The sequence below is a fragment of the Prionailurus bengalensis genome, chromosome E1 (genome assembly GCF_016509475.1).
Source record: "Prionailurus bengalensis isolate Pbe53 chromosome E1, Fcat_Pben_1.1_paternal_pri, whole genome shotgun sequence".
Lineage (NCBI taxonomy): Eukaryota > Metazoa > Chordata > Mammalia > Carnivora > Felidae > Prionailurus > Prionailurus bengalensis.
The window spans coordinates 14,952,127-14,966,264 of record NC_057347.1 but is presented as its reverse complement, the minus strand read 5'-3'; the positions used below and the strand labels follow the sequence as shown (position 1 = coordinate 14,966,264).

General features: G+C 51.5%; 1 protein-coding gene across 1 annotated transcript; it reads left to right on the top strand.

Annotated features, from left to right (window-relative positions):
- The first annotated feature begins 2,723 nt into the window (after positions 1-2,723).
- On the top strand, positions 2,724-13,759 carry SERPINF1 (serpin family F member 1). The gene is made up of 8 exons (XM_043583461.1): positions 2,724-2,983; positions 6,892-6,980; positions 8,526-8,724; positions 9,385-9,540; positions 9,949-10,152; positions 11,223-11,365; positions 12,718-12,928; positions 13,372-13,759. Exons 2-8 carry the CDS (start codon positions 6,900-6,902, stop codon positions 13,629-13,631), a joined length of 1,254 nt encoding a protein of 417 aa, XP_043439396.1. The 5' UTR covers positions 2,724-2,983; positions 6,892-6,899; the 3' UTR covers positions 13,632-13,759.
- The last annotated feature ends 379 nt before the right edge of the window (positions 13,760-14,138 follow it).

The following is a 14,138-nucleotide window of genomic DNA, read 5'->3' as shown; positions in this document are numbered from 1 at the left end:
GAGAGAGAGAATCCCAAGTAGGTTCCACACTGTCAGTACAGAGCCCGATGCAGGGCTCAAACTCACAAACCGTAAGATCATGACCTGAGCTGAAGTCGGACACTTAACAAGACAAGCCACCCAGGCACCCCTGTATTTGCTTTTGAAAGCATTAAAAGTATGTCTGAAAGGATACATAGGAAAGAGATTAACAGAGGTTTCCAGGGAGTGGAATGAGGTGACTGGAGATCAGATCACTGTGTACCTTTTGTTGCTTTTGGGTTTTGAAACTTGTGAAAAAAATGCTAATTTTTCTTTATTGTTTACTTATTTTTGACAAAGAGAGCACGAGCAAGGGAGGGGCAGAGAGAGAAGGAAACAAGATCTGAAACTGGCTCTGTGTTGACATCAGAGAGCCTGATGCAGGGCTTGAACACATGAACTGTGAGATCATGACATGAGCTGAAGTCAGACACTTAACCAACTAATGCCTATTCTTAAATAATTAAAAAATTTTTAAAAATGTTTATTTATTTTTGAGAGTGGCAGGGTTGGGGGGGAGCAGAGAGAGAGGGAGACACAGAATCTGGAGCAGGCTCCAGGCTCTGAGTTGTGAGCACAGGGCCCGATGCGGCGCTCGAACTCACAGACCCATGAGATCATGACCTGAGCCGAAGTCGAATGCTCAATTGACTGAGCCACCCAGGTGCCCCCTATTCTTAAATAATTTAAATACAAAATCATTATGAAAGTTTCTTCAGGGGCACCTGGGTGGCTCAGTCAGTGGAGTGTCCGACTCCAGCTCAGGTCATGATCTTGCGGTCCGTGAGTTTGAGCCCCGCATCGGGCTCTGTGCTGACAGCTCAGAGCCTGGAGCCTGTTTCAGATTCTGTGTCCCCCCTCTCTCTCTGCCCCTCCCCTGCTCATGCTCTCTCTCTGTCAAAAATAAAATAAATATTAAAAAAAATTTTTTTTTAAAAAGAAAGTTTCTTCAAAAACAGAAATTGTTTTTCACATTTAATCCCTAATGTAGCTAGAGCTACTTTTTGTGAATGGTGTGAGATAGGGATCCAGTTTTAACTTGTCCACATGGATACTTGCACCCTTCCTGCGTTTCCATGCTTAGCTCCTTCTTATTCACTCTTCAAGACAGCTTAGATTCATATATTCCAACCACATTGCCACAATACCCTTCAGAACAGTGCTGTCCGATAGAAATACAACGCAAACTACATACGTAATTTAAGATTTTCTAGTAGCCACATTAAAAAAGAAATAGGTCGGGGCGCCTGGGTGGCTCAGTTGGTTAAGTGTTTGACTTCGGCTCAGGTCCCGATCTTGCGGTCCGCGAGTTCGAGCCCCATGTCGGGCTCTGGGCTGATGGCTCAGAGCCTGGAGCCTGCTTTGGATTCTGTGTCTCCCTCTCTCTCTGCCCCTCCCCCGTTCATGCTGTGTCTCTCTCTGTCTCAAAAATAAACGTTAAAAAAATTAAAAAAAAAAAAAAGAAATAGGTGAAATTAATTTTAGTAATGTATTGCATTTAACCCAATACATATAATCAGTGTAAAAACTACTGAGATACTTTACAGTATTTTTTTTTCATACAAAATATCCACAATCTGCTGTGTATATTACACTTATAAGATATCAGATTAGCCACATTTCAAGTGCTCTGTGGCCACATGGTTAGTGACTATTGTACTGGACAGTGGGGTTGTAGAGCCTGCTATCACAGAATGTGCCACATTATGGTGCAACAATCTGTTCTCGTACCAGCCTCTGACTATTAGCCAGTTAAGTTTCTGGAGTGTGGCACTGAGCCTTATTCATCTATATCCTTCTCCTCTTCTGCATACCTAGCCAGCGACTTGCATAGAGGTACTCAACTTTTTTTGTTGAAAGGCTTGAACTCTGACTGTTGAGAGAGTTTTCTTATATAAGGCTGAACCCATTGGAAAGTTCTACCCAGGGGCTCTAGTTCTGCTCCCTGGAGCCTCACAGGAGGTGATGGTGTTTTCTGGAATTTTCTCTTCCTCCAGCTAAATATTCCAGGGCGTTCCCTGTTCCTTCCCTGATCTCTTCTCTGGAATTTTCTCTTCCTCCAGCTAAATATTCCAGGCGTTCCCCGTTCCTTCCCTGATCTCTTCTCCGCATGACCACTGGGCTCTCGGCCAGCACTCATACCTGCCTGGAAAGCGTTTTGTTACGTTATTTCCCATGTCAGTATTTTAGGTTCACAACCACATTGCAAGGTCCTAAACATCCCAGCTGAGCAGGGCCCAGGTGTTCCCCCATCTAGAGGACCTGTATTGTGCCTAGAAGGTGCCCAGCACGCTCTTGGCCTCCCCTCAGGACTAACGGTTCTAGCACAGCCCAGTTCTTCCTCTGGTCAGATATTTCCCCCACTGCCCTTTCGGATCTTTAGAAATCACAGAATTCCAGGGCTGAGAAAGCAGATAGACACCCCAGTTCCATTTCTCCATTTTTCAGCCAAGGCAAGGCAGGAGCTGGGAGAGTTGTCTTGCCCCAAATCCCAGCTAGTGCCAGAGCCAAGGACCAGGAAAAACCTAGAGTCCTAGCACTGGGCAGGGTTGTTTTTTTTTTTTTCCCCCTCTCTGCTCTAGCCTGCCTCCGGGGCCTCCTCCTGCAAGTCTCTTCCTTCCTTAGGCCTGTCTCCCACCCGAGTTGGCCAGGGTGCCCTCTGGGGGTGGGACCGCAGGCAGGAGGAAGGCCAGGGTCCCAGAGGACGGTCTGGTGGAGTCGGTGTGGGAATGTGTGTGTGTGTGTTGGGGGTGTGCGGTGGAAGGGCAGCAGTGGGTTAAAGTTAACACCAGGCAGTGATGCAATCACAGAATCCAAACTGAGTGCAGGTCGCTTTAAGAAAGGAGTAGCTGTAATCTGAAGCTTGCTGGGCGCTGGGTCGGGAGGCGGCTGCAATAGCTCTTGTGCTTGCTGGAGCCCCTCGGTGTGCAGAGGCTGGCACGGAGCTGCGGTGCACCCACAGGTAAAGCAGCTCCCTGGCTGGTGCGAGTGTCAGGGGAAGACTGGAGAGGCTCCCCGGGGTTGAGACAGGCAGGGAGCAGAAAAGAGGGGTGCGAAGGAGAGGAGGTGGGGAGCCAAGAGCTCCTGCAGCTTGGGCACGGGGGTGAGAGGATAAGAGAGGGCAGAAGGGGTTGGGGGTAGAAGGCCAGGGCCCAGTTATCCCCAAACCCCACTGCACCACTGGAAGAAGAGGCTGGAAAGACTTTTGAATGAAGTGGGTGGGAAGCAATGGAGGAGGGCGGTAGTGGAAAGAAAACAGAGGGCTCAGCTGCTGGGCCGGGTCTGAGCAGCACCTCCAAGGGGCTCCGCAGACCTAAGGGAAGGAGGCTGTCCCGGAGCACTGCTTCCCTGGGGGTATTTACGAGGCAGCCCCCCAACCCCCTCCAGCCCAGCCCTGGCTTGGGCTCAGCTCCCTGCTGCTTTTTCAAAATCAATTGGTGCCGATTTCAGAGGTAACTTCCTACACCGCCAAGCAGCTGACCTGTTGAGCCCTACAGAAGACTGGGACGAGGGACGGCTGGGTCCTTCTATCCAGTCGCCATCCTTCCTCTTGGGCCAAATTAGCTTCCAGTAAAGGCTGGGATGGGAGACCAGTGGGGCTTTGGCCTCTCGCAAACAACGACCACTCTTTAGTCCAGCCAGCGTATGGGGTCTGGAGAGATTGGCTGCCTGCATCCTTTCTGCTCCCCGGGGTACACCACAGCAAGGAGCGGGTCTGGGCCAAACAAAAGCCGCAGGCTTCCCAGAAATCCCATCACTGTCTGGCCCATGCCTGTCACCAGGAGTTCAGGGTGGGAGGGGAAGGGGGCCAGACAGTTCTGCTTCTAGGGCTGGCCCTTCTGGGGCGTGGGGAGGTGAAACTCATGGGCACCGTGGCCCCACTCATTCAGGCTCCCAGGCTTCAGAAGGAAGGCTTCCCGGGGACTGGCAGGGTCCCCATGGGTGGAGTGGGCCTGGAGGGGACCCTCGGAACCTCTCTCCCAGGAGAGAGGGTGGTGCCCTTCCCTGTGCTGCCCAGGAGGTCCACTGCCATGTGGCTTTAGGCTGTGTGGTGCTGGAAGGAGGAGGGATGGTGTTTGTCTCACAGCTGGATTTAATCTGAAACACATGTATTGGCTCAAATTTATCCTCCCAGCTTGAAGGCAAGATCACAAAATCCCAGTTCCTTGTGTCTCTTGATTTGAGTAAATGTGGCAGCAAGGAAGGCCTGACCTTGGCCCAACGGGGAGCGTATCTACCTCCTCCCCATGCCCTCCCCTTCCTGGTATGACAGGAGTCTGGCTTGGATACTGCCCTTTGGACAGGATGGCATCATTGTCCCTGTGCCCCTGGCCAGGCAGCGGCTGCCTGCCCTCAGCCCACGGAACAATCACCTTGGACAGGGCAGTGAGTGGGCTCAGAGGGCCCCCCAACCCCACGCAGACTCTTTCTCTCTGCTCTCTCAGTGCCCTTGTAGGGGGCTCTCAATAATCTCTCCTCTTCCCTCATCCCCAGGGCTTGAGATAGAAGATTCAGAGGTGCCATTAATAGTACATGTCCCAGCGACTGGCTCTGGGCCGGCTGGGGACCCATGTGCCTTTCACTGCCAGGGTCCCTCACTTCTCTTCAGCCCACCCACATGGGGACAGTGATCACATGACCCCGGGGCTTAGGCTGATTCTGTAGGGACTCCCGTGGGGAAGGTCTGACCTTCAAGTGCATTTGAACTGTAAACGTAGCTTCCTTAGACACTATGCCAGGATGCCCCCCACCTCCCCCGGCCAGAGGGACTAGAGCTAACGGCTTATCCTTTAGCCTTGCTGCCTGTGAATCTCCTGGAATTTTGGGTCTCTGATAAACCAGTCTGCTGAGGCTCAGGCGAGAAGGCTCCGCCAGCTCTGGGGTGGGGCTGGCGGGTGGAGAGAGCAGCTGTGAGCCTGGATGGTGTTAAAGGTTTCGATCTGGTACCACAGAAAGCTTTTCCTGTTGCCTCAACGGAAGATTTCTCCCTGAGCGCCAGCCGCAGCTGTATAGGAGGGCAGCTGGCTGAGAACGAGGGTCTGTGGGGCTCACCCTGGGACGCAGCTCCCTATCAGAGTTTGGGAAGACAGCCAGGCTCGCTCCCACCCGCAGTCCAGCCATGAGCTGGGCAGACTCTGGAGGCGGCCTCTTTCATTGCTTTTCATCTCTACGGTGTTGTCTGGTGGATTATCTGGCTTGATTCTAAGGACTTTGGCCAAAAATCACACACCGCACTCCCGACTTTCCTATTTGTTCTGAGAAGTCAGGAAAGTATGTGTGTTGTGCGTGTGGGAGGGTATTTCTGGGTATATGAGAGGATGACAAGGAAAGTGCTCAAGACCCTTGGCCTGTGCGTGTGTCAGGGAGGTGAGGGGCAGGGAAGGCAGATTATAAATGGTTGACTTGGCAGTGTGGACAGAGGGAGGTCACAGACCAACCAGAGGTCCTAGCTTCTGAGGCCTTCTCCCACTTTTTATTTTTTATTAAAAAAATTTTTAATGTTTGTTTATTTTTGAGAGAGAGACACAGACAGAGAGTGCAAGGGGAAGGGGCAGAGAGAGAGGGAGACACAGAATCTGAAGCAAGCTCCAGACTCCGAGCTGTCAGCACAGAGCCCGACACGGGGCTCGAACCCATGAACCGTGAGATCATGACCTGAGCTGAAGTCGGACACCTAACCAACTGAGCCACCCCGGCTCCCCCTTCTCCCACTTTTTAAACAGAGGGCCTCTTAGAAGATCCTACCTGTGAAGCCCCCTTAGCTGCCTTCCGCCCCTCCCACCCCACACCCAGACTCCCAGGGGTGAGCTCACGGATGCAGCAAGTGCAGGAGGGTGAGGGATGGTGGCACGCATACAGCTCTGGACCCAGATTTCCCGTTTCCCTCGTGGTCCAGGGGCCAGAGAGAGTGGGTCCAGAGGAGGCCAGTGCTGGGGAGGTGAATGGACTTGGGGGGCCCTACTAAGAAACCGGTTGTTTAACCTGAAGCAAAGAAAGCCCTGAGGGTGTAAGAGCTATTTTTGAGCTGGTGGCTGGAAGAGGACCTGTCTCCCTAGGATGAAGGGGCGCCCTGGGGTTCCAGGTGTAGGGAGACCCACTTCAGCTCAGGGGCTGCTGGAGAGCTCACCTGCCTTTGCCCTGTTCAGGTCTATGGAGACATTATCCAATTTAATCATCATCACAATAGGTAAGAACTATTTGATCTCCATTTCACAAGAGAAGACACTGTGATTTAGAGAGGTATTAAGACAAACTGAGATTTGTACCCAGTTGTTTGACCCTAGGGCCAGTGCTCCTAAGTAGGAGACTAAGAGCTCTCAACAGAGAACTGGGAAGGGAATGAGTCCCTCATGCGGCCACGGGTTCTAGACCAGAGGAATTCAAGGGGAGAGTCTAAGAACTTCCTGGGGAAAGCAGGGGCTCGACCAGATGTCTCCATTCTCTGTATTCTGTCATTCTACATATGGGACCTCGGTTCTGCCCCCTTCACACATTACCCCAAATCCTATGTAATGAGCTGGCTGGGTGCCTCTAGGGAAATGCCTTGCTGTGCATTTGTGCTAGGCCATATCCACGCAGAGGGGCCCACGACTCGATCTCCATGGCCCTGGAGGTTTGGGTCCAAAGGTAGGTCTCCTGATACAGCAGAGGAAAGCGCAGGTTCACCCTGGGACGGTAGGCCTTGAGGCAGGTGGAGGAGAGGAGAGGTGATGAGAGGGAGGGACTGTCAAGTTGAGGGGCCACTTCTAGCCTGGGGAAGTCAGAGGCGAGGTGGCTGGCCCTATCGAGCTCCTGCTTCCTGTCCAGGGTGGCTGGTGGAGCAGGGCAGTGGGTGAGGGAAACAGCTCACTGCCCCTTGCTTTCTTCCAGGCCCCGGGATGCAGGCCCTCATGCTACTCCTCTGGGCTGGAGCCCTCCTCGGGCCAGGCAGCTGCCAGGACAACGCGGGCAGCCTGGAGGTCAGTGGGGGTGGGGTGAGGTGGGGACGTCAGCAATCCCAGCCCCTCCTTAGCAGGCAGCATGGGAGACGGGACAGACACCCAGGTTCCAGGCCAGGCTCTGGCCTTTACATATAGACATCAGCAAAACAGACAGAAAGCATCTTGCCCTGCCTTTCAGAGAACCTAGTGGAGACAGAAATAAGATCCCAGAAGGTGAAAGGTGAAGGCAGTCTAACAAACCCCAGGGACCAGGGTGGTCCCTTTGGTGAAGGCCTTTTCTCATTACCTTGTGGGACTGTGGGTCTCACTGACTGGGTGAGTTCCTGGATATTTGTGCAGATACCAACCAGGGTGCGGCAGAGATATGAGTGTGGAAGGCCTCAGACTGCAAAGGCAGATGCTGAGAACCTAATACTGAGTGACAGTGAGGGACCAGGGCTGCACGGGCATAATGACCGAAGCCCTGGACTTCATTGTGAGTTCTGAGTTTGAGTTCTCGCTCTACCTCTCATTTAGCTTGGTTACCTTGTTCGTTCGTTCTTTCTTTCTTTCTTTCTTTCTTTCTTTCTTTCTTTCTTTCTAAAAAAATTTTTTTTATGTTTATTTGTTTTTGGGAGACAGAATGCAAGCAGGGGAGGAGCAGAGAGAGAGGGAGACACAGAATCCAAAGCAGGCTCCAAGCTCTGAGCTGTCAGCACAGAGCCCGACGTGGGGCTCGAACCCGTGAAGCATGGCATCATGACCTCACTGAAATCAGAGGCTTAACCCACTGAGCCTCCCAGGTGCCCCTAGCTTGGTTACCTTAGACAAGTCACTGTCACCTGAGTCTGTCTCTATCTTATTGATAAAGTGGGTTTAAAAACACCTACCCTTACAGGGCCATTGTGGTCAGTCACTCACTTTCTACCTACTGAATACCTGCTCTGTAGGGGCTGGGGATGGGCGGAAACATCAAAGACTCAGTTCTTGCCTTCAAGGCACTCGGTCTTTTGAGGCATGGAATACATCAATAAGCAAGAAATAAAGTACCTCAAATGAAAAGAACTAGCACAGAGCCCAGTACATGGTAGGTGGTTCATATGTAAGTGGTAGTTGACTCTGTAAAAAGTTCAGAAAACCAAAAAGCACCTTCACTTTGGGGCAACGAGGGAAAGTCTGTGGTGGAGGAGATGATGTGTGATCAAGGCCGTGAAAGGCAAGGAGGGTCCAGGTAGAGACCTGGGAGCAGTAAGCAAGGGGGAACAGACAGGTAGCTTGCTCTGGGCTGAGAACAGAGTTCCTTGGAAGGCAGGAGGCTCTTTCTCTCTTTTTTAAAATTATTATAGGCCTGAGGCTCACAGGTCACCAGTGTTTAAATGTGGTCAACTGATTTCCATTTGGGGCTGTCTGTCCCCAGCAGAGAGCTCCTGCATGATCAGGGAGCACAGACACATTCCAAAGTTAGGCTACATGGACGGTCCTCAGGCGGGATGGCTGTAAGGGGCCAGAATGACAATCCCACTCAAAGCAACGAGACCAGTCATCCACGGCTCATCTCTAATGGCCCTTTTTACTCAAATCCAGGACTCCCCAGCTCCTGACACCACAGGGGTGCCGGTGGAGGAGGAGGACCCCTTCTTCAAGGTCCCCGTGAACAAGCTGGCAGCGGCCGTCTCCAACTTCGGCTATGATCTGTACCGCGTGAGGTCCAGCCTGAGCCCTACTGCCAATGTGCTGCTGTCTCCACTCAGCGTGGCCACTGCTCTCTCTGCCCTCTCACTGGGTGAGTTCTCAGACGCAGACGGCCCCAGAATCCTCTGCGTGTACATGCCTCTCTAAGTCCTAGAGACTCTTCCCCTCAGGAAGGGGCGAAGAGGTGCTTGAGAGACTGGCCTGCTGAGGTCCCCTGCATGTTCACGTACAATCCCTTCCTCGCTCCCCGGAGGCGCTGAGCACTGCTGACTCAGGGGTGAGGCCTTGGGACCACTCATAGACAGGGTGACTCAACACTCATTCATTCCTTCAAGAAGCTTCTGCATACCAGCCGTCCGGCTAGATTATGGGGGTTCAACTGCACACAAGCAGGCGTGGTCTCTACCCGCCCTCGGCTCGCAGCTGAGTTCATATTAGCTGAGCTAATGAGTCTCTATTAGCTAAGACTAATAAACAGGTAACCACAAAACGTTCTGGTAACAGCTGTGATGGAGATGCATCGGGGCTTATACCTCTCAGTCCTACCCTTATTGCGCTCTCTAGGCCTGATGACCTTAGCCTGCATTAGAAAAAAACATTTTTCTTCCATTGCCTTCAAATTTCTTGCCAGTCTAAGATGTTTCCAGTATGAGCAGTAAAAGACTAGAGTGTGGTGGCCTGTCCTGAGATCTGGCCTGATCTGGGCCCCGGTGGGCAGTTAGTGAGGCTCCCACCCATGTCTCTCTGACAGGAGCAGAACAGAGGACAGAATCCACCATTCACCGGGCTCTCTACTATGACCTGATCAGCAACCCGGACATCCACGGCACCTATAAGGAGCTCCTTGCTGCCGTCACTGCCCCCCAGAAGAACTTCAAGAGTGCTTCCCGGATCATCTTTGAGAGGAGTGAGTCACCTTGCTAGCTAGGGATGCCCGAGGAATATGGAGCTCTCTCCTCCACATGGGGGCTTCATTCTAAACACTAGATCACATCTGTCCAGGCTGGGGCTGGCACTGGTGGGCAGGAAGGGGCCCGTGAGCTCAAAGAGGATCAGAAAGAAGAAGTGGCCTGAGGGAGACAGCGGGAGGGTTGGGGGAGGGCGGTAACACAAAGAGAAATGGCAATGAGAGAAACTGGTTGTTCCCTGTCCAGAGCCTGGGGAAGCTGGCACAAAGTCCCGGCAAGTCACGGGAAGTCACTAGGCAGGAAGTCGGGTCCTGCTGAGTGGTAAACCAGAACCTGAGCCTGGCATGCTCTCAAACAGCGGATGCTGGTTAGCTCTCAGAGCACATTCTCTCTCCATGTCTCCCCAGAGCTGCGGATAAAATCCAGCTTTGTCGCGCCACTGGAAAAGTCCTACGGCACCAGGCCCAGAATCCTGACCGGCAACTCTCGCTTGGACCTTCAGGAGGTTAACAACTGGGTGCAGGCCCAGATGAAAGGGAAAATTGCTAGGTCCACACGGGAGATACCCAGTGAAATCAGCATTCTCCTTCTCGGTGTGGCTTACTTCAAGGGTGAGGGCTCCTCCACCTCTCGTTTGGCCAAGGGTGGGTGGTGGGTGTCCGAGGGGCTGGGGAAGGGCGGGACGTCAGAGATGGAGCTCAGCAGGAACCCAGAGGCGAACAGCCAGAGGATGACCCGGGAAACACCCTTGCCTGAGAGCTCTGTGCTCGTCACCTAATCCCAGGCAAACGTGGGGAGTGCCTACAAAGCGAAGAGGCTTATGCAGAAAGACCAGCCCAGACAAGAGAGCACTACCACTCTTGTGCCTGTTTGGGGCGGGCCACCGTTAGATTTGGGCTGGAGTCACAGGGGGGTCAAAGCCCAGCTCGGCCTTTCCCGGCTGCAGAGCCCTGCGCAGGCCTCACAGCCTTCCCGGGCCTATTCCCTCACCTCTAACACGGGATGACACACGTCAGAGGCCCTCTGTCTGTACCGTCTCCTATCTTCACATCGACCAGAGCACTGTGCCCAGGACACGGCAAGTATTCGACAAACCGTTGTTCGCCATGCGAGGCTGGCCCCATTCAGATAAGACTTGGGTGGGATTTGGACAACCTCCGATGCTTTACAACCAGCTCTCGGGCGGTAGCAACAGTGGACCCCTAACCTTGAGAAAAGCCCTCCTTGAAGCACTGATCTCCAGAAGGTCACGTCAGACTAAGGGAGCTTGGTTATCACATCGCTGTACTGCCAAGTGCCTTCACCCCTCTTGGGCTTCGGCGCTTTTTCAGATGTGAGGGGGTGATGCTGAGGTCCCTTACAGCTCTGACCTCCTTCGATGCTGTCTCCCAGACACCTCACTGCAGAAGTAGATACCAGTTTACTTTTCCCCCTGGGCTATCACAGGAGGATATTATTGTATAATCCAGACCATCAAATCACTAAAATCAATGTATTTCCTTCCTCCTGAGTCTATACACGGAAGGTGTTCAGATCCTAGACATATTGTGGTCCAGCCTGCACATTCTGGAGCGGTTGCTTTAGCCAGGCAGCTTTCCACAATATGCTTTGGTCTCACACCATGGTCCCAATGCCTGTCTGGTCTCCCGGGGCTCAGGGCACCCCATTTGTTTCATTCCAGGGCAGTGGGTAACAAAGTTTGACCCCAGAAAGACTTCCCTTGAAGATTTCCATTTGGATGAGGAGAGGACCGTGAGAGTCCCCATGATGTCAGACCCTAAGGCCACTTTACGCTACGGCTTGGACTCTGATCTCAGTTGCAAGGTCTGTAGGGGGTAGGGTGAGTGGTGGGTGCCGGGGGGACTGAGATAGGCAGGATGGTATAGTGGAAATAAGATGACCTTTGAGATGTGATAGCTGTCTAAATTCTGTGGGACTTTTAGCAAGTCAACAGCTTCTCTGAGCCTTTCTTCTTAAAATGAAGAAGGACAGGTATTGAAACTTATCCTCTCAGGGTTTGTTGTAAGGATTAATAGATAATGGGAGGGCCGCCTGGCTGACTCAGTAGGTAAAGCCGTCGACTCTTGATCTCAGGGTCGTGAGTTGAGCCTCATGTTGGGCATGGGGTCTACTTTAAAAAAAAAAAAAAGAGAGAAGATAATGCGAAATGGGCCAAGAGTGGACAACTCAAATGTTGGTGTTTTCTTGTCTTTTTTCCACCATCTTCCTCTCTCTTTCTCCTTTTCTCTCTTTGGGGAGATCTTTTATTTCTAGAATTCAAAGCGAAACTTTAAAAAACTGTCACAAACTCAGGCGCCTGGGTGGCTCAGTTGGTTAAGTGCCCCACTTCAGCTCAGGTCATGATCTTGCACCCTGTTGAGTTTGAGCCCCGCATCGAGCTCTGTGCTGACAGCTCAGAGCCTGGAGCCTGCTTCAGATTCTCTCCCTCTACCCCTTCCCTGCTCTCTCTCTCTCTCACTCAAAAGTAACTAAACATTAAAAAATTAAAAAACAAACTGTCACAAACTCCGAATTGCTGGCATTCTAAATCTTTCACATATACTAGACATCTTTTAATTCTAAATCAGTAGTTCTTAAACCTTTTTCTTTGGGAATCTGACAGAACGCCCAAAACACTGGAGAGAAAAGCCACGTATACCCATGCACACATTTCTGTATGTGGTTTCAGGGGCCGTTAGGACTCCTGATGCTGTTTGTCCCATGGACCTTAGGTTCACAACCTCTGCTCCAAAGACTCATTTTATTACTGCTTCTGTGTTGCTGTGCTCAACGCCCCCCACCTTCTAGTCCAGGGCTCTGTACATAACAGATGATCAGTAACTATTGGCAGACAATCCTCAGGAGAAAATACGGACCTGGGATTCAATCCTAGCTCCTTAGAACCACAGGAGAAAATTCTTTCAGCACATAACTTTAGTTGGTATTAGGCTGAGGTAAGAAAAGACAAGAGTCTACTCTTTGGAAGGAACCAGAGTAGATATCTTGCTGCCAGAAAGCAGTGGCCTAGAAGGACAGTTGTTAAATAGATTAGGGGCCGGGGAAGGCATGGCCAGGGACCCAAACAGGAGAGGAGAAGGCATCCTGGAGTGTGTGTCTAGCCCTGGGCTCTTGGGCTTCAAAGCACTAACCCCTGTGCTCCTTCTCTATTGTTGCAGATTGCCCAGCTGCCCTTGACCGGCAGCATGAGCATCATCTTTTTCCTGCCTCTGAAAGTAACCCAGAACCTGACCATGATAGAAGAGAGCCTCACCTCTGAATTCATTCATGACATAGACCGAGAGCTGAAGACTATTCAAGCCGTCTTGACCATCCCCAAGCTGAAGCTGAGTTATGAAGGCGAAGTCACTAAGTCCCTGCAGGAGATGAGTATGTCCGCAAGACCCCCTTGCTCTTGGGGTGCATGGGGTTGAGCCTTGGAGCCTTCCACCTTGATAAGCAGAACTCAAGGGCTCCATGGCCCTTGAGTAGGGAAGCCAGGGATGACTGGGGAAGACTGAACTGCCTTCCTTATCAGACACATTCCTCAGCCCCAGAAGCATGCATCTTTTAATAGAACACTGCGTCTCAAGACAGGTCTGTTGAGCTGGTTTCTAATCTTAACCTCGCTTGCTGTGTGCTCTTGGGCAAGTCACTTACTCCCTACCCAGCCCAGAGGCCTGTGTTCATACCTCACAGAATGTCCAAAGTGGTGTTCTACTCCCAGCTTGCCTGCCTTCTTGAGAATCAGGACTTAAGAATCAGGAGCATATTCTTCCTCGGGGTGTTGGGTAAGGCAGGGTTTTAACGGAAATCTCTCTCAATCTCTGCAGAACTACAATCCTTGTTTGATTCGCCAGACTTTAGCAAGATCACAGGCAAACCTATTAAACTTACTCAAGTGGAACATCGAGGTGGCTTCGAGTGGAATGAGGATGGGGCCAGCACTGCCCCCAGCGCAGGGCTCCAGCCTGCCCGCCTCACCTTTCCCCTGGACTATCACCTTAACCAACCTTTCATTTTCGTACTGAGAGACACAGACACAGGGGCCCTTCTCTTCATAGGCAAAATTCTGGACCCCAGGGGCATTTAATGCTCCAGTTTCAAGTTCAAATATCCCAGAAAAAGAAAAGCCTAGGGGGTGGCTGATTACATATTACACGAAGGCTGCCCCTATCATGTTTCAATGTATACTTTGCAATAAACGTGCTTTATCCTTAACTATTGTTGCCCTGTTCCTCCTATTTTGAGCTATGTTAAGTTTAATATTAAGATAAATAGCCCTTTAGTAATTTTCTGGTACTATAGTTATAGCCTGGGTCTGTCTAAAACTCTGCAGAAAGTCACCATTTAAAAAAAAATTTTTTTTAATGTTTACTTAGTTTTCAGAGAAAGAGAGAGCAAGCAAGCAGGGGAGGAGCAGAGAGACAGGGAGACACAGAATTGGAAGCAGGCTCCAGGCTCTGAGCTGTCAGCACAGAGCCCCATGCAGGGCTCAAACCCATGAATCATGAGATCATGACCTGAACCAAAGTCGAACGCCTAACTGACTGGGCCACCCAGGCGCCCCAGAAGTCACGGTTTATAAGAGTATAACTTA